The 25,417-nt window shown below is 33.5% G+C and overlaps 1 protein-coding gene across 1 annotated transcript; it reads left to right on the top strand.

Annotated features, from left to right (window-relative positions):
• The first annotated feature begins 1,028 nt into the window (after nucleotides 1-1,028).
• LOC129233950 (uncharacterized) lies at nucleotides 1,029-24,825 on the top strand. Its single transcript, XM_054867898.1, has 3 exons — nucleotides 1,029-1,344; nucleotides 12,628-13,293; nucleotides 24,643-24,825. Exons 1-3 carry the CDS (start codon nucleotides 1,029-1,031, stop codon nucleotides 24,765-24,767), a joined length of 1,107 nt encoding a protein of 368 aa, XP_054723873.1. The 3' UTR covers nucleotides 24,768-24,825.
• The last annotated feature ends 592 nt before the right edge of the window (nucleotides 24,826-25,417 follow it).

The raw sequence follows: 25,417 nt of genomic DNA, 5'->3' as shown, positions 1-25,417 counted from the left end.
GAGATAATATTTTATAACCGTTAACAAGCGTTAAGATAACACTCATCCTATTCACCTTTTATCTTCCTCTTATTTGGATAATGGCCTTTTGACCAACACATATTTGCTTACACATACAGCTCCTTGATAGCTGACCGACCACGCCTGACATCTCGGGTCGGGGCATGCTGAAGGTGCGGTTCCGTTCCGCTTCTGTTTACGCCCTTTGTAAAATCTTCCTGAAGGTTATTGAACACATAAGAACGAAACTTCCCGACCCTCTGAAGCGTGAAGTTCTTTTCCAATTCTAAGTCCCTTAATGTTCCCTCGCCTGCTGGCTCTATTTTGCGTGTCCGGTTTCACTTATTGTTATCCTTTCGCCTTTGGCCCTTAGATTCGATAATGCCTTCGCTGGGAACTTGAAAAGATTAGTTTTTCGGATGTTTTGTTGGTTTTGTGACGGAAGAAGAATCGTATTAGTTTGATCTATCATCAAACATGAACCGGGACCATCGAAGCGAATTGCTCATCGCGGCTTGACCCACTTGACTGCAAACATGGTTGTTGGGTGACATGCTTGGCCGGCTTGACCCTTTCGACCGTAACGCACGCGTTGTACACGAAGGGCCCAGCAGTCGTCTTCCAGATGCGTATGGCAGATGAGCCATTTCTCTCTTCTGAGTCCTACTGTTCTAGTGACCCATATCAAGCGTCGGATTTGGACCATTGGTTGTATTTTGAGACACTGATTGAGCTGTACGCGCTAATCGTGAGAATTTACCCACAGAGCTATAGAAAATGAGTTAGAAAAGAGGAACACTCTCTCGGATCGTTCCTTAGTTAGCTTCGGAGAATTGCCGCGATTTAAATCAACGTATGATGCGACACTTTGAAGTAACTCTTTGGAGTATCTTCGACTTTCTCTCGTCACTCATCTTCAAAATGATTTAACTCTCGTCAGGCCTTAAAGACAAACAAGAATTTCCAACAATCTTGGCACTTTTACAAAAGTAATTCCAATTTGAATCCAAAAGAAACCATTTTATACAATGGAGATGTTTGTTACGATTGCTTTTATCCAGTGCCTTTTATCTCTCGCAACATGCGAAAATTCTGATCCAGGCCGATACCTCATTGGGAGCCAACCCATTCTTTTCATTGATGACAACGGAGCTGATTCTCAAGTTTACAACTCAACGCTTATTCTCAAAAAGAAAGGGACTACGTCTTCGTACTCTGGAGGGCCTGTGTACTACGACTATAAAAAACATGATACGGTGATTAACAATCATCACGTTCCTGAAAAGATTGGGGCAACATGGAAAAGACCTCAAGCAAAACCTACGAGTTTCAGCAACCACAAAGGTCAGATTTTTACTCAATTTCCCCCCCATTCTCAACTAATTTTTGCACAATAAATAAAATTAACATGTAGTAGTTTAATACTGTCGATTGTTATATTTTCCATATACCGTACAACTTCAATTTAACGATACCTGATTTATGACTTCCCCAATTAATTGAATCATTTCAATCGTCCGAGTTTGACTGCATTGATTGTATATGTTCCACGATTTAACGATAGCCTTGAAATTTTTCCAGTCCCTTGACAATCGTTTTATTGGGTTTGGACTCATAACGGCAAAAATCAGCATTTCTCTGCCGCCGTGAGGATTTCATATTTATATGAATTATAAGTTAAGTTAAAAACGTAAAGTTAAGTACTTAAATACTAAACAAAAAATGTTAATTTATGTTTAGAATACTGAAACTTAGTTTAAATGTTAAAATGTAGCGATGGTGTTTTGTTGTGAGCACCATGCAAATTACGTGACTTTGAATTGCTGACAAGATGTGCTCGAAATCAACTGGATTAGAAATAATAATTGTTGATATGACTCTTTTTTTTATTTTCTCTCTAATGTTTCAATTTAGGTATTTAGTTTTCGGGGAATAAACTCGAAATCGTATATGTTTCTACATAAAGATATGCGCAGACGATTATTATTATATTATTTTTTTTTTTGACAATGAAAAGTATTTCTTTAAGTTGACATTTTACTGTTTTTATTTATTTTGGTAAGTGCATTAATTCATTTAAAAAATTATTTTTGGCAACAGGGGAAAAAGAAACGATTTTTTTTTTTTTTTTGATATGATGTATTTATTTTAATGAGCTTATTAATTTTCATTATTATTTTTTCTCTTAAAGATTTTTTTAATGAAAAAAAAGTGTATTAGCTGCTTTGTTTAAAAGGTGCTGCTATTTTATTTGTTTTGTTTGTTTTTTTTTCAATTTTATTTTACAATTTTTTTTTTATTTTTTACCCATCTAATTTTTTAGATGAGGGAAAAATATTTTATTCCTATAAATTGGCTTTAAATGTTTTAAAATATGCTTGAAACAATTTGCGATTTTAGCTATTTTTGTGAATATTGATCAGGTACTAGAAAGTAGTATGGATATACGGGAAAATAGGCCCGTATAGTTCTAGACAGAACTTGTTCTTTCTTTTTTTGTGCAATTCCTGAGTAAGAGTTCAGCCGCACTTCCAGTCTTACTGTTTCTAGTTCGCTTTTCGTTTCAATGGTGTATTTTCGTAATCCAGCTACCAGATATCACCAAATATGTTCCATTAAGTTTAAACCTGTGAATTGAGGAGATATTTCTAAGCTTGAGGACAATTTTTGAGGCACCAAACGCAAACGTGTGCTTCTTATTGTTATCTTGATAAAAAACAAAGTTGTTTCCGATTGTCAAATTTTGGGCTATCAATTTAAAATTGTTGTTTAAAATATTTAAATGAACAGCATGATTCCTTATTTCATCAAAAAATTCCAAATTTCCAAATCCTGATGCTGTAATGCACCTTCACACTAGAGCGCCTTTTACCGTCCTGATTAACTGATCCAACTAAGTTCTTAAGATTAAATTCCTCATATTTTCTTCTATTTACGATTATACAACAATTTAACCCAAAATGTTGAATTCATTTTCATCTATAAGTAAGACGTTGTTCTAAAACGTTTTGAGCTTATTTATCATTGATATTGCGAAGGAAAGCGTAAGCTTACTGTTTTTCACACGAACTCGAAAATTTCTGCTGGAAGAGGTCCCATTTAATTCAGCTAATCAGAGAACATGGCGAACAATTTTAGGAGAAAATTAAACGTAAAATGCTTCATTCAATTCTGCAGAAACATTTGCAGCAATCGAATGTGTATTTTTCATATTTTTTTTAAACTGCAATCCGATCATGCATTGGTAACTTTGTCAGTTAACCTTTTCTTACCTTGTTTTCGATCCGATTCTTGTATTTAAATTATTTTATCAAGCACTTTACTATTGAATGAAATAAATTCACTAATTTAGATACATTTCAAACCAATTTACCTCTACTGTGACGAAAAAAAAAACAATTTCGAATAGTTTTTGTTGTTTTTTTTTAATACTATCCATTTTAACTTAATAAGCAAAATATTAAGGAATAAATAAAGAAAAAATTAAAGCGAAATGACTTTTAAAGGTCAACACAATGCAAAAATAATAAAAAAAAACGACATATGATAATTTTAATCAGGAATTTATTCGAAAATAATTGAGTGTACGATGACTTTTGTGGTGTGTTATTTCTCGGTCTGTTCGTTTTTTGACAAATTCAAAAATAAGATCTATCAATATTTTGAAAAAAAAAATACTGGGTTTTATTCAGAATGGCATAGGAATGGTGTGGAAAAAATTGGACTTCACATTCGCATTCAGGTTTGCGTTATTTTGGTTTTACTACAAAATTTTAAGAGGTACGAACACTTTTGGGAACCACTGTATAAGAAAGACTACCTTCAAAATAAGCTCTTTCAAGTATTTTAAGAGAAATACTCTTTCTTTTATTTTTTTTATTTTTTATTTATTTATTATTATTTATTTATTTATTTATTTATTTATTTATTTATTTATTTATTTATTTATTTATTTATTTATTTATCTATTTTTGTTTCTTAAATTTCAGTTTCTGGGATTTTAAAAGCACTTAAAACGTGAAAGTAGAATTATTGAACAGTATAAACTTGACCCAATCGCGGTGTATCAACTTGACTCAAGCCACGTCTTTACGTTGTTTCGAATATGAGAAAATTTATCAGTCAAAATCATGCTTTCAATTCAAAGAACACAGATCTTGATTTATGTGACATAATCAATTAAATATAGAAACGATATAATATTGACCTGAAAAATTTGACTTATTAAAGAACTTTAATTCACAACATTAACTGCGTAAATGTTTTAAGAGATTCACTAAAGCCATTCATCGGTAATTATCATTGCACTTTACCTATCAAAGCAGCCAACGATATGGATATAGAAACTCCTGGTTTGGATACGTGTATGGTTTGTTGTAAAACTGAATTAATGATTTTATTCTATAAAAACTTCTTTGCAATTTTTCCCTTAGGAAATTAATTGAAGTGTTTACCTACCATCTGTCAAAATATATTCATCTTTGGAGAAAAATAGTTGCTTTACTTCCGTAAATGTGATACAATGTATAATATTTTAATATCAACACTCATAAGCGTTGTGAAAAATCGTATTTTCATACATTCTGGATAGTGACTTTTTTTTACTTCAAAAAATTAGAAATATCAAAAAAAAAATAAATAATAATAATAATGCAGATGCTTACGTCGTTTCTTTTAAATTATCTCATGGCTTTATTTCATTTTTTCAGAGAAATAAATGGTGTTATACTTTAAAGCTCTCTTTATTAGTTTTTACAATCTTTCAAAATCAGCATATTTTTTACGTATTCATTAATATATTAAATAGTTCAAAAACACCACTTTTAATTTGTATTATAAAGAGAAAATAAACATATATGCTTATGAATTTGTCCCTTTACCTACAAGTAACATTTTAAGATGGAAAACAAACATATAGAGTTTAAAGGAATATGCTTTTCATTGCTTATTAATAGATGGCTCAAAAAAAGTGTAATTACTTACACATATGTTTTCTATTTAAATTGAAAATAAATATGCTCGTACGTATTTTTGTTATTTTAAAATCATGGTAATTTGAAACTAAAGTTTGCACAGATTACCTTGTTTTGCAGTAAAAACGTCCATCCGATTTTCAACTGTCAGATGGCTTGGCACAAACAAATATGAAACGAATCGTTACGAATTTATTCCGTTGACATCGCGTTTTTTGCGATTACTTAATATATTTTTAATAATATGTCAAATATGTCGCAATTTAATTTTAATGTCCGACAGCCACTGTGAGCAGGTACTCCTTCCGGGCTTAGGTGATGACGGACTCAACCGGCTTCTCGTCCATATAATCATTAATCCGCTTTATTTAGAATTGACCAACTTGATTTTAAACAGTCCTGTTCAGACAAAAATAACATCCATTCATCATCCAACCCCTGACATTAACTTGAATTTTAACTTATTTAATTTATAGTATGCTTTTTGTGATTATGATTGCTATAGAAACTCATTGTGGAAAGAAGAAACCCAATGAGAAGGTCCTATCGTAATTCGTGAATGCGAGAAACATAATTCAAATTCAAGATATCAGAATCCAAAATATTGCCAGTTGCTGGATGGTTAGGACTGGATGCTAGACGTTGTGTGCTGTGTTTTTTTCTTTGCGTATGAGACCAAGTTTTCTCCTCCAGCAGTTGTCCTCCAGCAACTTTTTTTTTCGAATTTTGCGGTTTTCTACATTCATCTTAGCTTCTATTCAAAAATCGTAAGATGTACATAATTTCTTTAAGCAATGATCATTAAAAGGTTGCTTTTATTGCGTAGGAAGGACAGTACTAGTTCGAGGGAAACATGATATCCTTGTAAAATATTTTCTTACTTCTTTAATTATCATAAACTTGTTTCGCAATCAAACATTTTAGTAATGTTGGTTATTTTCCTGTATTTTCCTCTTACCTTTGAATTATTCTTTGTCTTAATATTTTGTCAAAATTTTGTTTCAAGGAATCTTATTATTATTATTTTTTAAGTCTACCTTCTCGTTGGTATCCTAAGCAGTCTGTGTACACATTTCTCTCTCTTAACAATGTGTGATGCTTTTTTGGTACGTGATCACATTTTATGCTATGAAAAATAAGAAGCAATACGACTTAAAGTATGCGTTTGAAAAAAAACTTTGTCTAATATATATGGAAGTATTGGGTCTGGGAACATTTTCTAATTTTGATAAATTTCCTCGTTTTAAGGTGTGCTGAGCTTGTTTCGACTGTTTCTGGAAAATGTGTATCATTCTGTCGGTATACTTGTTTGTTTGGGCGTGAGTTTTTTCCTTTGTGGCTGCATGAAATCGAAAAAAATTTGGTGCCTTCATCTGAATTGGTACTCATTAGGTTTTAATTCTAAATCCTTCCAAGAGGATATAGCAACCGATAAATTCTCCATTACGTGAGACTGATAATGACTAACGGATGGAATCAAGCATAAATTAGCCCATATACAGACCCCAGGGGACTCAATTTTGGTGCCGATTTCTCAAAGGGGGAAGGGGGCAGCATTCGAATTGTTTTTCCGTTGCTTTTGACTGCTACATCTGAAAAAGTAATGAACAGATGTACAACAAAAATAGTTAAATTGCAATTAAAGCTTTTTCTTGTTCGTTGCGACTGTCGTATCCCAAGAAGTAGTGTTACTATTTAGATGCAATTTGAAATAAAAGTGAAACTACACGGAAACACGCAAATAGTCATAAGTTGGTGTTAATCTCTCCAAATGGGACTGATTTTAGACAGGTTTAGCGAGTTGCACAGTAGATTAACTCAACGTTGTAAAAGACAAATCAGATTTTAAACTTTTCACTTATTATTCATCGAGAAAGCCTTTCGCGTGATTTAATTGTTGGTAATTAACTGGAGAAAACTCAATGATTTTAAATATTTTTCTGCCGTCTTCTATTTGCTTGCAAAAAAAATGTTATAAATTAAAGCAAGGTGTTCAGATTGTGTATCGTAACTACATGTGCTATTTTCCGAAAATTCGCAATTCAGTCCACAACTCAAAAACTTTATTAAAACAGCTTTGATTTTACTTAAAATATTAAAAGCAACTATAACTAAAACTTTTGTAAATAATACTAAAGAAATTAAGTTAATTATAACAATCCAAGATTTCAAGAGTCAAGAGATACATTTCAAAACAAGGCTAAATGAACTAAGAACAGGAACTCAGAAGAAACAAAATAGCAAAAAGAGAAATTAAACAGACACGCAATATATATCAGTTTCCCACTGCGCCTGTCCGACGGCGCCACCTACAGTTAAAATAAAAGTTACATCAAAACTTGAACAGATTGGTTTTCATTTCTCACGCTTTGCTTTTGTTTCATAGTAAAATTTAGTGTAAGTGATTATTTACGAGCCAATAACTCAAAAGAAAAATTTAGAAGAAATTTTGATGATGGCGACAACTTACTAGGTTTCAATAATAATAAGTAAGATAGCATATTTATAATTTTTGTGTTGCAAAGGTAATATCAAAAGAAGATTTTTAAAGTTTAAATACATTAATATTTGATTATATTTCAAAGCATTTTAATCTTTCCTATTAACCGCAACAGTACTGGAATTTTCTTTTAAAAATCTAAGTATTTTTTATCAAGAGAGAAGAAAATATTTTTTGATAAAATTGAACATGACTGAGAGTATTAACATTTTAGCTAACTTAGCGGAGACCGGGATGATTGGCTATAGGGGCAGGTAGGCTAATCAACAATAACTCGTAACTATCTCGTGATTTTCGTCAACTAATAACGAGCGTCGATGTCTCCCTGCGAACTTGTGCGAAGTGAGCCGCGGCAGTCTCGAGGCGTTCGTAAGTGAGATCACATGTTATGTTTTTGGTCGCGTTAAGTGATTTTTTTCGTTCGTACTTTTTTTGTTATTGTGCCTATAAATATGTTAGAAACAATTGTGTTCTTATGCCAAATTAAATATAATAGTTCTATTATATATGACACAGTATTGCACCTATGTTAGGGCCAGAGTTTGCGTATGATGGGCAGGTAAAATTCAAAATGGCGTCAGGGGCTGGTTGACAAATTTTGTTCGGGGAAGGTAGAATAATGATGATGGTAGGTAGACTAATTGATTAGCAATTTATTACAATAATTCAAGTTACAATTAAGGTTGGAACAGAAAGTATACAAAGAATTTATCTTACTTATTGCTATTTTTAAGTTTTTTTTTATTTATATTTTTTATTTTATTTTTTTTAGTCTTCAAAATAAGATAATTAAAAATTGTTACATTTATCATCCTTTTTTATGAACGGAGATTGAATCTCAAACTTAAGTTTGCTTACATTAAATAAAAAGTTTTAATCATTTAGTAAATTTTGGTGTTCTACTTTGTATTAATCCTCTTTATTTACACTAATTACTACTTAGGTCAACCTACTGCATGCGTATGGTCAACTTACCCCGGACATGGGGTAGGTTGACCAAGCGTCAGATGTTTATAAAATCAGCTAAATTAGTGTTATAGGTATAAATATATAGGTCATATTATAGAGTTTTAGGTACGTGAATAGGTCTTCTATCTGCAGCAATTGTTGTTTTTGTCATATTAAGTTAAACATCAGAGATATATGAGCTTAAGTCAAAAGTTAGTCAACCATCCCCGGTATCCCTCACTAAAATCTATAAAGCGATCATACAGAAAAATTCATAAAACTTTTTATTTTCCTTATTTTTAACTTAATGTTTTTCATCTATAAACACAGCTTTAAAAAGGTAATGTATCCTTAGAAATGAGCGAAGGTCAGAAAAAAAAGCAAAGATCAGCCAACTAAGTGAATTTATAATAAAGTACTTTAAATGCAACTTCAACCTCGTTATTAAATTTCTTAAAGTAGTTGTTACTGGATCTAAAACAATTTGCCAAACAATCACTCACGGCTGAGAGATAAATTAAAAGCAATTAGCAAAAAATTCTGCTTGCAGTGGCTAAAACATGTTTTAATCTTTTTCTTCGGGTGAGAAGGCTCAAAGTTTTCGAATAAATACTTTATACTTTTAAATCTAAAGCAAATAAGTTAAATCCTTCTTTCAGTTGAAAGCCAAAATCAAACAAAGAGGTGATGCTTTTTTTTTCTTTTTTACATTGTACATTTACTGAGCAAACTTTTAATACAGTAGTGATGCTTAGAAGCATGCTTTGTTTGAATTGTGTATTTATTTAAGTTTCGATCTTGCTAACACTTGTAATCTCATAATATATTTTTAGCATCTTACTAGTTTCATTATTTACGTCAGCTTAATTTGAAAACACATTGCTGTTATAAGGAAGAAATAACGCAGATTTTCTCTGCATAGGTCATGATTTAAACAATAAGACTGTATGATACTTTCAGACCAAATGGCTAGTATCGAAATCATCGCGAAAAAATATAATATAAAATCAAGATATAAAAAGTTCAAATTAATGACAGGGTATGTATGCTTAGGACTGGATTCTAGATTGTGTGCTCGATGCGGAATGCTGTGTACTGGATGCTGAATGCAGGTTTTGTCCAATCAGCATTTGTGTGTGTAAGTACGCCGAGGGACGAGAGAAGTATGTAATATTAAACATAAACAAATAAAATCAGAAAAACATCGCTATTACTTAAAAAGGGAATTTGATTTTTTAAGCAATTTATTCAAAATTGTGCAGTTTATTTATTTTTTATTAGTGCAGCTTTTATTTTAAATATTTGGTCGCATCGTACTCTTTTTTATAAATATTAAGAAATAAGGTATAAAATGTTTGGTACAAAGAAAAACAGCATATGTAGGGCTCACGTATAAAGGGAGGCACGTAGAGGAACCGCAGTGAGAGGTCACAAGAGGTTCTCGTGACCTCCCAAAAAGTTCTTATCCAACAATTTTTGACTCACGATTCGAAAAGTTTGAAAACATTGAGACAGTTTTGCATACATGAGCGTAGCAAGTTGTCGCGTTAGAGGGGCAAACAGGGGTTTCCTGACGACAGACAACGGGAGGTCACTGCGACCTTCCAAAAAAGTTTTAGCCCACAAAACTTGACTGATGATTCGACACATTTCGGAACAGTGAGACAGTAATTGCAATGCTGCAGTCATTTTTTTCAATCTTTTTTCATGATGCCTAATGTCGATTTTCATAGACGTAGGAAGGAATGTATGCGTGCTTGTATTTTATTTATTTGTTTTTTAATCCTTCTGTAAAACTTAAAGTTTCATTCAGTAAGTAGGTAATACTAGACATAATAACAAAGTACATACAAAAAGCCCAAATAAAAGCGCAAAAGGCAAAATTTTCGAAAAAAAAAAAGAACGGTGTTTGAAACTGGATTTGCATAAAAATGGAAGAACTAGTGTAAGGAGTAGTGTAATATAACGAATTAAGTATGTTTTGATCTTTGTTCATGGAACTTAAAATTGGGGAGGAGAATTCTCAATTTACCGAATGAAGTTCGAAATTTTATCAAATAATAAAGTATGACGTTGCTCACATGTACCAAAATGCAGTGAGAGGAGACATCAAGCATCTTTGAAAAAAGAAAGAAAAAAAATGGCAAAAGAGATTTTTTGGAAGGTCACAGAGTCCCTGGCCCTGATCTAGGAAGGGGCAGTTGCCCGTCCCTGCGCCTTCTGGCTACGATCATTTGGTATGGTTACGTTCCGATGTTCCAAAAGGGATCTTTTACACCTTTTTCCGGGAAAATCAGTATTAAGATCAATTTAAACTCAATTGATGCTATAATTTGGTGAGCATTTGGCAATATATCACCATGCTTATGTTCGCTAAGTTTGGGAGTTATAAAAGTGTCGATATTGGAGATATTAAATTCTGTAAAACGCTTTTTCTCATCGTTTCCTGTCGAACTAGAGGTGAAAATTAAAGTGTTTTCTTGCTTACTCCAAGGCACTATAGTCATACAAATGGTGTTAAAGGAAGTCATGTAATGCACACACCAGCTTTTTTTTTTTTTAAATACGTTTTTACATTTCCTTTAATTTTTCTGCTTTTATTCGTTTAGATTTAAAGACAATGTGCTTAAGGCTACGAAATATTTTATTAGGAAATCTTCATTGCTTAAATTAGTTCAAAACTTTTAAAATGTAAAATTGCATTAATTATTTAAAACTGATAGCGCAACAACAATTTTGAAATTTTAGCATAAAATCAAATAGTAAGTAATAGTAGTTATTTTTAAACTTCTCACCTACATTGAAACTGATCTATTAAAATAACTGAACACATAGAAACGATTTTGAAAGCACATGAAAATGTATATTCCTTTAGATCAGAACGCAGAACTTCACAAGACATTTTCCATAATTGAAAAGCCTATTTTCAATATCAAAGCCTATATCCAGACGGTAAACCCTACTTTTAATCTATGATGTTATTTTAAAGTTTAATCATATATTAGTTAATTTTAGTGGCCGTATTGTGCCATCGTCATAGATTCAGACGTCTGGTAATATCATAAAAGTGAAGAATATTTAAACTTTCAGGCATTATTTTCCCAAATTCAATGACATTTTTTGCGTTTTAGATAATAGTGTCCGTGTTACGAGAGCATAAATTGAATTAAAGAGACTGCACCAAAAGATTTGACAAATTACATTTAATAATAAATATTTCACGATAATTTTAGGCTGCAATATTGTTAGGTTCAATACATGGCTGTTTTGTGGGAAATTTGATAGTAATTTCGTTTTTCATGATATTGGTGTCATATTTTTTTTTCAGTCCTCTTATTTTGAACGAGGAAAGTGAAAAAAAAAGGAAAAAATGTCATTAGTTTTTAAAATTTTATTAGCGTGTTTTAATGTGACAAATACTAGGGATTCAAGAAGCAATAGCTAAAATATAAATAAAAAAATACTAGACCTACCTTATTACGAATCAAACTTTAACACTAGAATTACGGCAATGCGAATATACCTGAAAAAAAGGCGGGGGGGTCAAATTGACCCTCGGGAAAATAAATATTTATTGTTCCATACAGAATGTTATATATTTGTAAAATATACTAAAAAATAAACTTTCTTATAATAAATTACAAATTTATTAGTCCGAGGTTTAAAAGAAATATGATCGGGCACATAAAAAATAAATAATGCCCTTTAAATCCTCTGCGCTGTTTCAGTTGAGTTAAGTTACATTTCATAAACAACAAATGCTCCCTTCTACGTATAAAACAATAAATGATTTGTATTCATGCAATAATTTGTTTCAAGAGGCTCTATTTCAGCATCAGTCAACTTTCTTCCATTTTCTTAAACGGGTCAAAATGATACCTGCCTACATTCTTAGGTATAACCCTTTAGTTTCGGTTTAAAATATACTATTTTCTTGCAAATGTTATACAATTCACAGTACGATGATTTTGAAAGAAAATCAAGAAAGGATTAAGCTTTCTCGGAAATATATAGGAGCATTTATCAACAAAAAAAAAGTTTGTTTGGGGTGAAAATGACACCCTTTGTAATTATAGTGTTAAGAGTAATGGTTTTAAGACCTTGTTTAGTATTTTTACAGGAAGTAATTAATTTACCAATAAATCATTTTCCTAGGATAAACACATTATCACGCACCTAATTATTTTTTTTTTTTTTATATTTCAGCTCCTTCTACTTGGAAGAAGCACCACAAATCAAAACCCTCCCCAAAGCCTATTTACGAAGAGGTATTTTCAGACGAGATCACAGTCAACAATCACCAATCTAACCAGCCGGTGAAAAGGCGACCTCAACAACCCATGTCTGTTGTGACGGTGCTGTCTGACAGCAAGCTTCCTGCAAACAGCGTGACGGACATCTTGGGAGGTCGACTGAAGCCACCGGAAACTATTCGTTCTTCTCCAATACACGTGAGTGACGATAACGTGCAGACCGTCCTGAAGCACAACAAAATCCTGGTGGCTAAAAAATCTACTAATAATTCCGATAGCCGGCCATCTGAAAGACCTGGCAACTTTTCCGTGGCGCCCGTCATGGATCCTTGGTCCAATATTCCGATTCCATCGAAACCATCGTGGGCTCGTCCAGTGAAAGGAGGGGCTCTGAGGCCTTCTGCTGCTCAAACGGTACTACCTAATTTACCATTCATGCCTTGGTTAACTTCTCTAATCTCGCCTCTTATGAACAAACCACTAACTCCTTCAGCTCTCAATAACGGCTTGCAAGGGATTAAAGCAATGCAAGGTTTCCTACGCAATTCTCTAATGGGAGCTATGTTCTGTTTTCTGCCAAGCGCTTTCATCGCTTTATCTCTAACAGCAACTCAAAGAGGTAGGTTTCAAGTACATTTCGAGACTTCATTTTTGTAAATATTTTCCGTGAACTATCTTTCTCTCGCAAATATATGACATTTACTTTTAAAAAGAAGAAAAAACCTACAATGAAGCTTATGACTTTAGATTTTTCAGCAGAAAAGAAAGTCAGCAGCAGAGATACTTCGAATGCTACTACTTTCTAAAACTCTAAAGTTTAATAAGTGAAAAAAATGCATTACTTCAAACCAAGTAAATTAAAGTTTTAAATAAATTACATAAATAACTCATACAATCACATCCAACGCACGTAATATTTTCCTTTGAAAATATTTTTTCTTTTGAATCCACGAAAAAAAGAATGCAATAAATAACCATTCTAATTAAATGAAACAAATTTGTAATAACAGACATAAATGCAAAAAAAAAAAAAAAAAAAGAAATATGCCATCTTTCTATTTCTCCTGCAATACTAAACTTATATCTTACTCATAACTTAAATCCATTAATATTTATGCACTTTTTTTTTCTTTTCATTTGGATTGTTTATTGACCAAAAATAACGCAAAAAATAACGAATGTATGCTTTGTTTATAATTAATGTTCTGACTAACAAACTTAACATTACTCGTTTAATAATAAAAACTTTAAGGTGTTTAAATCTATAGGATTTCTTTGAAAGTGTGAATTTTTATGTTAAACAATAATTGCTTCACAATTTCACAACTGTTAGTTTTTTAATAACAATAATTCTTTAGTCTTCTTGTCAGTTGTATAAGTATATATTTATGAACATTTTCGAAAGTAGTTGAACGTTTGCCAATGTTGATAAAGTTCTTAAATTGAAGAAAAAAATAATATTTTTGATCCATTACCTATTTATAAGTGATTGATCAAAATTTTGCTATAATTTCGGTTCAATTTCTGGGGAACTTTTCAACACGAGAAACTTTGGGTGTTTAATGATTTGACTTTTAACAGACATAAAGGTAAAAACCTGATCATCTAAAAGATACAAAACATTTCATTTTAACTCTGTGAGAGATAATTCTTATATGTTGGAGAACAAAATCAAAATGTTTATGAAATACCGATCCCAAAAAAAGGCGGTTTGTGCGTTATTAATGTATTTTACGAAATAAATGAAATGCAATAATTATCTTATAATTTTAGACAGATTTAAAATTTAATTAGCTGTTAAATTCCTTATTAAAAATATTTTGCCCTTTGCAACAGTTTATATTATCACGGAAAAGTTAATATAATGAACTTTAAGAGTGTCTCTAAAAATATACAAATCTTTCTGCGTCCAAAAAAAAAATCACTTGTGAATAGTTCCTTTTATTAAAAAAAAGAGAGAGGAATATGAATATAAACTTAAGAATAATAAATAAATGCTTAGGAAGAAGCATTGTTTATCAAAATGTAGCGATAGAGGCACATTTTCTACTACTAATTTTATTATTGTTTTACACTCAAAGCATCGTAATGGTTTTGTAACCTAGCATAATAGTTTCTTTCTATTGGTTTAACAACTAATTAACATCTCATGATACACTAAGTTAAAGATACATTTTATGTTAATATTCTGTAGTATGTATTGCGTTCATTTAATGATATAAAGACATAACCAACCATTCTGTTACACTTATTCTACTTTCGGATCATAATGAAGCCAAGTTGTGTGAAACAAAGTGTGTTAATGAGGCCATTTAAATGCATGTTATCATAAGACAATTAAATTGATTTCTTTTTAAATATATTAAAGAACTTTTATGGATGACATGGAGACCACGTGATGAAGTGGGTTTGTTATACAACTGAGGCTAGAGAAGGTCAGACTGCATTCGAGCACTTTCTTTTGAAAATTTTGGGAAAGGCTAACGATCTAAGTGAATTCGATAGGGGGCAGATTGTGATGGCCCGAAAACTCAAAACGAGTATGTCAGAAACTGCCCGACTGGGAGGTTTTTTGTAGTAAGTTGTTCACGGTCTGCTGTTGTTAGTACTTACGCAATGTGGAAAAAGGACGGTGAAACCAACAGTAGGCGTAAAGGAGTTGGAAGGTCACGTGTCACCAAAAATGAGGGACGTCAGAGACTAGGCCTTTTGGTAAAGCAAAATCGGATGCAGACAGTTGATCAACTGGCAGCTCAATACAATGCAGGTGCGAGTGGAAGTGTTTCCACAATTGAATATGGAACTGCGCAGTGAACATCCCACTCTTCTGCCTCTATTGATAAATAATCATCGTCAAATACGCCTACAGTTGGCCCACGAACATTAAGATTGGTTCTTGGATGATTGGAAGATAGTTGTCTGGTTCGACGAATCGCAATTTTTCGTTCTTCAAGTTAATGGCCGTGTCAGGGTTCTTTGTCTTCCAGGCGAACAGTTGCTTTCGTCTTGTATCGTTGGTTGTAAACAGGCAGGTAGTGCCGGTATTATGGTGTCAGGGACTTTTTTCTGGCAGGTTATGGCACCCTTAGTTGTGGTGGAACATACCATGACGGCTGTGGACTATCTGAACATCGGGGCAGATCAGGTGCACCTGTACATGGCGTCGGTCTTCCCTACTGGAAATGGTATTTTCTAACAGGACAACGCACCATGTCAGAAGGCTAGAATGTGCTGGAGCCGTTCCAGAAGCATGATGCAGAAGTTAAAATAATTAAATTCCCTGGCCACCAAATTCACCAGCTTTGAATCCTATAGAGCACATTTGGGATTTCATGAAAATGCAGCTCAGAGCTGAAGCACCACCATGTAAAGATATCTCAACTTTGCGTGACTGTTAAATTAACATTTGGTACAATCTATCTCCAGACGTCTACCAACAGCTTATGGCATCCATGCAATTGCGAGTCGCAGTTCTTTTGCAGGCCAAAGGTGGCACAATTCCTTATTGACTGGGTGGTCATGTTTTGGCTCATCAGTGTATACCTAAGAACGTATAGACGCCCGAAATATCAATTTTGACGATTCCTGAGTTAATAACAACAAGTTTTCTCGTGACGTCTGTATGTACGTATGTACACTATATGACTAAAAGTAATGGGACACGTTTAAAAATTCATATTTTTAAGGATATCTCAAGAAATAAATGACCAATTGCTTTGCAACTTTTATCACATAACAAGTATGCTCCAGCTGTCAATTTCCAATAAAAATTATATCACATTTGCGTTTCGGGGGTCAGTAATAAATTGAGAAAAACAAAAAAGTTTTGGTCATCATTCATCGTTAATAGCTCAGAATAAAGCTGTGTTGTTGTTGTCGTGTCCAAAGAAGTGCAGAGTGCGAAAGGTTTAAATGGCTCCAAAAGTCTTAAAAACAAGATCCGCTAATTCTGGAGCCCGATGACTGTAAAGGATTTCATGTGGTGGTGCTCCAAGTTGGAGGAGGGAGCGAATAATGGCCTGGCAATTAAAGACATGGCCCGGGGTTAGTTGTGAATAGGGACAGTGCTTGTAGATGGGATAGGATTTAATATTATTTGGTAGAATCTTCATGCCCTTGAAATGTCCAGTACGTAGCCTAGCTATTGCAGAAGAGAGGTTTCTTGGGCAGTGGAGGTCAGGGATTGTTGCCTTGCTGAAAAGCTGATTATAGATCCTTCGCCTGGCTACAGCATTAACGTCTTTGAAGGTGGCTGTTAGTGGTTGGTCTTGATCACGTGCCTCCTTTGCAAGGGCATCTGCACACTCATTTCCCTCGATTCCGACATGAGCTGGGCTCCACTGGAAAATGCAGGTTGTCTTGAGTGAGTGGAGAAAAAAATTAATTTCTTGTGTCAGTCTTGTCATACCGTTACGTATGGCTTCAAGTGCTGATTTTGAGTAGGAAAAAATCACGATTTCATGTATTAGGTCTTCAGGAGTAGGGGAAGAAAGACAATGAGCAAGAGCCTCTTTAATAGCAACAAGTTCGCTAGTAAAGTTTGAGTCGATTTGGCAAGTGGGTATTTTAAGCTTGACATTATTTCCTGAGGGATAAATGATGGAGATTCCTGCTCCACCTCTATTACAGTCAATGTCAGAGGAACCATCTGTGTAGATTAATACACTGTTTTCTTTTGCAAGTGAACGAATAGTGTCTTCGCCTTTCTGTAATAACATTTGATTTGGTTCCTTCTTAGAGCATGGTTCAAGTAGGTAGGTATTGATTTTAGTACTCTTAGGAGGTCTAAAAGTAGAGAGTGGTTCTTGAGTTATGTCCAGGGAGGAATGGGCAAGACCAATGGCTATTCTGATATCCCTGTCTAACTGCAGCGTTGATGATCTCTGAAGCCTTGATGTGCCTGTCCAAGCGTTGAAGGCACTGTGGGCAATGTGGTCTTTATTGTGGCTTCTGATTTTATTAGTGAACTTTACAGTAGCAAGTTTCCGTCTGTTCTCGAGGGAAACAAGACCACTTTCGAGTTCAGGCTTGGTGTTATTAGCAGAGGATACTGCACCAATGAGGATTTTGGAAGCTCTATATTGGACTGAGTCTAAAGTATCCTTGGCAGATTCGGATGCATGTGCCCTAATGTGAGAACAGTACTCTAGTGCTGGCCTGATGACGGTGCAGTAGGTACTTTTTAACGTTGATGATCTTGAGCCCCAGTTGGTGCCGCAGAGTTTGTGGAGGATAATCAATTTCTTTAGACTTTTGTTTGCTGTGATTTTCGTATGTTTTGTAAATCTCAGTTCTGGATCTAGAAACACTCCCAGGTATTTGGGCTTTTCGACGCGCTTAATAACGGAATCTTCAATTCTTAAATCCGGTTGGAAGGTTCCACGATTTTTCCGATCAGTTGAAAAAACACAGTAGTTAGACTTATTGGGGTTAATAGTAAGTTTGAGATCTGTAGCCCATATTGCAATGCCCTTAAGACTAAGATTCAGAAATTTCTGGGAGGTTTTAAGATCTTGACACCAAATGGCAATATCATCTGCATAGCAGGCGATTTTGGTATTCTTATGAATATAGAATCAACTGTGTTCATGTAAAGGAGAAACAGCGGAGGGCTCAAGACAGAGCCCTGTGGTACACCAGCCCGAGTTTTGCAGGTCTTAGAGATTGCTCCATTGAATCTGACTGCGAAGCGTCTTTTCTCAAGAAGTCATTTATCCATACAAGTGCATTGCCCTCGATGCCAGCTTCATGGGCGATGTGGATGAGCTTTTGTCCCCAAACACGGTCAAAAGCAGAAGACAGGTCGAGAAAGACTATATTGGAAAGGGGGTGCCATTGCCTCCGAAGAGGTTGGACTTCTGCCTGTTTGGACCGCGGGAGGTATTTTATTTCCCTCCTACCACCCACAGGTCGATCCTGTGGAGGTACTCCCCTATCCGCCACTTGGGGACGCGCTCAGTGTGGGTTACAGGCTCCTGTACTGAGAATAAAACTGTAAATTTCAGAAATTGTTTAGCTTACTCTCTACAATCATTTTTTATACTTTTGAGATGGTATTTCTAATATTCACGAAAATATAAGCATTTCTTTCAAATCTACAAATTTTATTTGAAGGTTTTTGGATCATAACACGCAAAGTTTTTCATCAAAGCGTATGAAACTTTCAGAAAACGTGACAGCATACACAAGAAGCATATTACTAAAAGTAGAGATAAAAATGTTGAAAATTTGATAAAATATGGACATTTAACGCAATTAATTTATCACAGCTCATGCGCGAAAGATATCTATTTATAACGTTCCCCCCCCCCCCCCATCACCTAATACCCGACTAAATTCCTTAACTCATAAAAAAATTCCAGTTGACTATCTCAAAAATTTAGAAAGTTATCAGCAAAGGAATGAGCCGAATATGAATAACTCTTGGATGAGCTACGAATTGCGAGGGATCGTTCGCAAGTAAGCTGTTTTTATCATGAATTACACTAAACGACTGCAAGCAAATGTTAGAAACTTGCGAACGTTCCCTCACGGTACGTTGCCTACCTAGAATTACTGAAATTCGGCTAATTAGATCGCTGATAACGTTCTGAAATTTTAAGGTATTGAACTGGAATTTTTTTATGAGTTGAAGAAGATAGTTGGGCTTTAGGTTATGAAAAATTTTAAATTATATATTTCGCGCATGCGCAGAGAAAAACTAATTGCTTTAAATGTCCATATTTTCTCGAAATTTCAACGTTTTTATTTCAAATTTTAGTATTATGCTTTTCTTACATGCTGTTATGTTTTCTGAAGGTTTCGTAAGCTTTGATTAAAAACTTTGCATGTTATGAACCAAAAACCTTAAAAATAAAAGCTGTAGTTTTGAAAGAAATGCTTATATTTTCGGGAACATCAGTGCTACCATCCCAAAAGTATAAAAATAACTGTACATAGTAAGCTAAAACAATTTCTGAAATTTACAGCTTATTCTGAGCTATTTACGATGAATGATGATCAAAAAACATTTTTGTTTTCCACAATTACTGACCCCAGAAACGCAAGTGCTGTATAATTTTTATTGGAAATTGACAGCCGGAGCATATCTGTTGCGTGTCATAAGTTAAAAAGCAATTAGTATTTTATTTTTTGAGAAATCCTTAGAAATATGAATTTTTGAAAGTGTCCCAATACTTTTAGTCATATATAGGGTTTCCGATCCCGAAATCCCGATGCCGAATCCCGCATGATATTCAGCGTTATTAATCCTGCGGGATTGAGGGCCAAATCCCGTTATTTTTTCCCCATGTAGGGGAAACCCGGCTAAGGTGGACACCCCGGGCAAAGCGAATTTTGCCTATAACTCCCAAATAATTAGTTGGTCGGCAGTCGCGTTGTCCTAGCAACGGTCGCCAGTTGCCACTCCGTGTGCGGCAAACACGTCGGGACGAGTTCGCGATACGCGACGCCAGTGACCGAATAAAGTATGTTTTGGGGAAAACAATATTAGTTTACCGAGGTTAGTGTTTCGTTTATAACTTTAATACTGTTTGTGACATGTTCTTTGTTATGAGTAGGATTTGATGTACAATTATGTAGCTTTCAATTATCCGTAGACGACGTGTTTAGATGCTCTGGTTTTTTAGAGTTTTTAGTAACTTCAAAAATATACCTGAAGGGCAAAACGGATTGGGCAAAGTGGATACCATATTCACTATGCCCGGTCATGACAGATCACTTTATTCAAACCTGGAAATTCTTCATTTTTAAGATCTCAAGACAATGCTACCATTGAAGACCGTCCTTATACTCCCATGGGATCTGAATAAACAGAATAAGTCCGAAGTAATGATGTTCCCGCCGCTTCACCTAAACCTGGATGTTCTAGGAACTACTACAGTCCTTCAGTTTTACGATCTAATCCTAAGCATGTTAAACCAATAACAACAAGAGAACGAAAGCTACAGAGATCTGCACTTCTGACAAGTACCCCAGTAAAGGACAATCAGAAACAAAAATTTGAAAAATCAAAAAAGACTAATGAAGTAACAGATGATGTTTCGACTCAAGCTTCTCAGAATACTTAAAAAAAAAAAAAAAAAAAAAAAAAAAAAAAAAACACTACCAAAAAGACCCGGATCCCGGGATCCCGCGGGACTAGCTCCTTACTATCCCAAAACCCCGCGGACATATTGGAAACCCTAGTCATATAGTGTATGTGCGTATAAGCGTATGTATGTCGCATAACTCAAGAACGGTATGTCGTAGAAAGTTGAAATTTGGTACGTAGACTCCGAGTGGAGTCTGGATGTGCACCTCTCCTTTTGGTTGCATTCGGGTGTCGTTTGGTTGCTCAAGGGGTCTTTTGCACCTTTGGGGGGGGGAATCATTGTCAATTTCGATGCAAACTGAGTTGGTGTTATAATTTGGCGGACACTTGGTGATATATCGCCAAGCTTTTGGTCCCCAAGTTTTGTCGCCAACATAATTACAAACTTGGAAGTTTTTTTTTTAATCTGATTTTAATTTGACCACTGTTGGTAATATTTAGGGAGTTAACTATTGAATCACATTAAATTGGCAATAATGGGGAAATAACATTAAATTGGTGTAAAGGAAAATCATGTGATGCACACATCAGCTCGTTTTTTTTTTTTTTTTTTTTTTTTTTTAAATAAATTGCAGCATTTTTTTTTCCATTTATTTACTTCAAGTTATTGCCCAACACATTTTATTCCTAATCTAATCTTGTAATTGTCAATTAAGCTCTTATACAGTTTCATAGAGTTTAACTTTCTTTGCAATTTCGTCTCCTTATTGCTCACTATCTTCATTTTTTTATTAAAAAAAATATGTATTTTGCTTATACCCCACCGCTTTGATTATTGTGAAACAATTGCAAGTGTAATCCTACTGTGTGTATTCTAAAAACTTTCAGCATTATACTTTGAATAGCATATTAACATGCTCTCAAATTATATCATAGCAATTATCTTTTATACCCATTTTTATTTACTCGTATTTTGTCACAGCACTGGTATTAGTACTCCTCTTCACCAATATTATTTTATTCAGTTAAGTTTCCTCATGATGAAATAGCTCTTAATGGTTGCGCTACTGTGATACGCAGTGCGTTTTCAATAAGTTACACATAAAGCCATTGACTGTATCATTGTATAATATCATATTTTTGGAAACAAAACATGTGAATTAATATTTGTTTCTATCAACGTATGAAATTAGCTTTAGGGTACTTCTTTACAGTATAGGTATTTCGAAACCATCTTTTCCACAAACCAGAAAATACAGATTGTTTCATAATTATAACTGCTTTTTCTTTGATAAAAAGAATAGCGGTAAAAAAAATCGTCTGGCTTACCAAAGAATGATAACATAGGTTTCTTCTGAAGATAACTTTGTGAATCTATACGACACGACCTTGCCCTCATGACGTCATACTGACATTAGATCTAGATTTTTATTGAAAAAAATCGTTTTAAACTCATCATTATTTATATAGTAAGTATTCTCTATAGTAAAAGGAATACTGACTTAAAGATAACTAGATGTCCCTATAAAAGTGCATGCCTCTGCTTGTTATTATTATTATTATTTGTAACGGGAAAAAATGTTTTTTTCGATAATTGAAGGCGATACTATATGTTAAGTGAACATGTTCAAATTTGTGCAGCTCATCGGTCGCCAATATATTAATGAACAATTAAGAAGACACCACTAGTTAAGGTGCCCTCGAGTTTCATCCGAACCCTACCTATACAACCAGACATTGCGGGCGGATGAAAGTATTATAAAATCATATTGCATTCCAAAGGATGTTTTGCATTTATATTTGCGTTTAGAGTTTCAATTAGGAACTTGTGATCAAAACTCCACAATTGAGTAACAAATGGTATTCAACATCTTATTCAATCAATTTTTTTCGCGTACATTTTCTGCGGCAAATGTTACTACTTATGCCAGGCGGTAAGAACGCATTGAATAGAGGTACAATCGAACTCACTTATAACGAACGCTGATTTAACGACAATCCGGATTCAGCGAGGATATCAGAAATACTTGGTTGGTACCATATTAAGTCTAGGGAGCATAACCCACTTTTAACGAGCAAACCCAGCTTAAGGCGAGCAATACTTTTGTGATTCGTAACATTTCTGTCGACTTCCAGCAAGTCTTATCTTTCTTTGGTAAATTTTCTTTAACATTCCATAGTCAAACAAAGTTAGTGATAAATTTTAAATCCTGAGAACAAGCGATGAGAGCATTTTTTTTTTTTTACTTGTGGAGTAAAGAAACATATTAAAATTATATATATGTGTGTATTCATCAAAAACAGAAGTATGATACATTCAAACAGCTCAAAACAAAGTAACCAACTTGTTTAGAACTGAACAGTTATTGAAAAGAAAACAAAAAACTATTTAGTATTATTATTATTTTTAGGTTTTTTTCAGGAACTCTATTTACGAGTACTCGGTTATAACAAGCAAAGATCGCAGTTTCTTTGCTCTCGTTACAAGCAAGCTCGACTGTATTTCGACTGATTCCCTGTCTAACTAATTTTATATGAGTCGTTTCATATGAGTCAGCTGCAAGTAGTGGAATCTCAATTATTTTGTTTACATTCCAGGAAATCAAGCATATTTAATCTTGTGATTGGAAAGTTCTTTGTTGTGTTCAAATTTCCCTTCTTTCTTAATTTGAGTTCAGTACTTAAAATTCACGTTCCTTAATCAATTCACCGGTGAAACGAGACTATTATTAGTTATTAGATTTGCAACACGCAGGTTTTTCTTCTGAAAAATAAATAAAATCGGTTGTACTGCTCCATCCTATATATTCCTGTATTCGTCAGACCAAAGTGGAGTAGTGAATAAGAAACTGTTTTTGCTATGAACTTATGTATAAGAAAATTAACCCCTAATAGAAATCCAGCATAGAAGTTTTACGTTCTTAGTTTATTCTAAAAACGGTACAAGATGTGTGTGTCTAGCGTGTACTAAAAAAATCTAAACTAAAATGCGAAGCTTCAAGAACTGTTTTATGGAATTTTTTTCTTAAGGATGTACCTGACCGGGCAATTGCGACCCTTCGCCATCTTCGTATAACTTTTATATTTATATTGAACTGAGAATGAGTGTTGTACTATATTAATGAACTTCATATTATATTTTGCTTTAATTTGGAAGCCAATATGTATAGCTTTCTGTAATACTTAGGATGCATCGCTAATTTAACAAAAATAACAAATGAATTAAGTAATGGAACTAAAACACCAATTTAAGAGACTTTATTAATTAAAATAAGAAACTAAATACCAGTTATATTTTATACATATAAAGAAAAAATGTATCTAAACAGAAATGTATCGCCAATTGCAATTTCATTAAACACCTTCGTCTTAATGATGCAAATTGATGAATAAAATGAGTGGTATCATTCCAGGGTAAACGATCATTCATAAAGTATATTTTTTAATAAAATGATTTAAAATTAGATGGAATTAGAATATGTAAAAATACACATAATACACAGTTGTATTTTATAAACTAGGAAAGCAGTTTCGAGTAATATTTGCCTGGCTTATACTTAATTAATTTAAGACAGAAAGCAACATTTGCAAAATGTTCAGTTGTATTTTATAAACTAGGAAAGCAGTTTCAAGTAATATTTGCCTTGCTTATACTTAATTAATTTAAGACAGAAAGCAACATTTGCAAAATGTTAAAAAGTAGAAACTTTAGAAAAAAAATCACATAGTTCACTCTGGCACAAGACAATCCATATTTTAGTCAGTGCTTCGGCATTTCCGAGCTCTGTAAGTAAATTTAAAAAATACAAAAAGATAATAATGATATGTAGGCTATTATCGTACAGCTTTCACATTTTCTAATTATGGTACATATTTTACGCGAAGCATAACGATTTTTCCAATGAAATAACTTATTATATTTTATATTTGTTGCAGCTGAACTACGTCAGATTCCTGAGATGGATGATATGATGGTGTTTTGCAAGAAATGTTTAGAAAATTTGAAAGATATAAAAGACCTAGCATTGACAGAGGCTCTAAAATCAGAAGAAAGCTCATAATTTACTCATGAGTACTAACTAGCTTACCATGGATGCCAAAGAGCAAACTTCAAAGAAAGGTTATGGTGTTTTGGTTGCAGATTTTAAGGAAATCTAGGAACTACTTAGAGTTCACATATTGTTTTAAAACGCGGAAAAACACATAATGGACAGTAACATATCTGATTTTCATTAAATATCACAACTACATTCGAAGTGCTTTTATACAGCTATTGATTGCAAGAATTTGTTACAGTATTTGATCATGTTTTATATTTATTGCATCAAGAAAAACATATTTATTTTTCAGAAGCCATTGCAAACATGTATCTCTTAGCATTGCACAATTCTACTAAGTTTTTCAACATTTTTTTTTTTTTTAATCATAAGTTTATTCAATCAATTGAAATTCATTGCTTTCCTTCAAATTGGTCCTGTACCATACCCATTGCATATGTCGATAGTTTATATTAAATTATTAACGTTTATGTCTCTTTGTGTGTGTTTTTCTTTATTAATTTCTCCTTTTATCATATTTCAGACAAAAGTGATGGCACAAAATAACATGGCTACTCAAAGTACAAGGCAACGATTTATTTTTCCTACAGCCCAATCCATATGTGAAATTTTGGAATCTACTAAAAAGTAATATTTGCAGAAGTAAAACTATT

Source organism: Uloborus diversus, chromosome 1 (genome assembly GCF_026930045.1).
Source record: "Uloborus diversus isolate 005 chromosome 1, Udiv.v.3.1, whole genome shotgun sequence".
Taxonomy (NCBI): domain Eukaryota; kingdom Metazoa; phylum Arthropoda; class Arachnida; order Araneae; family Uloboridae; genus Uloborus; species Uloborus diversus.
Note: the sequence above shows the minus strand (reverse complement) of the source record. Positions and strands in the feature narration are given on the sequence as shown.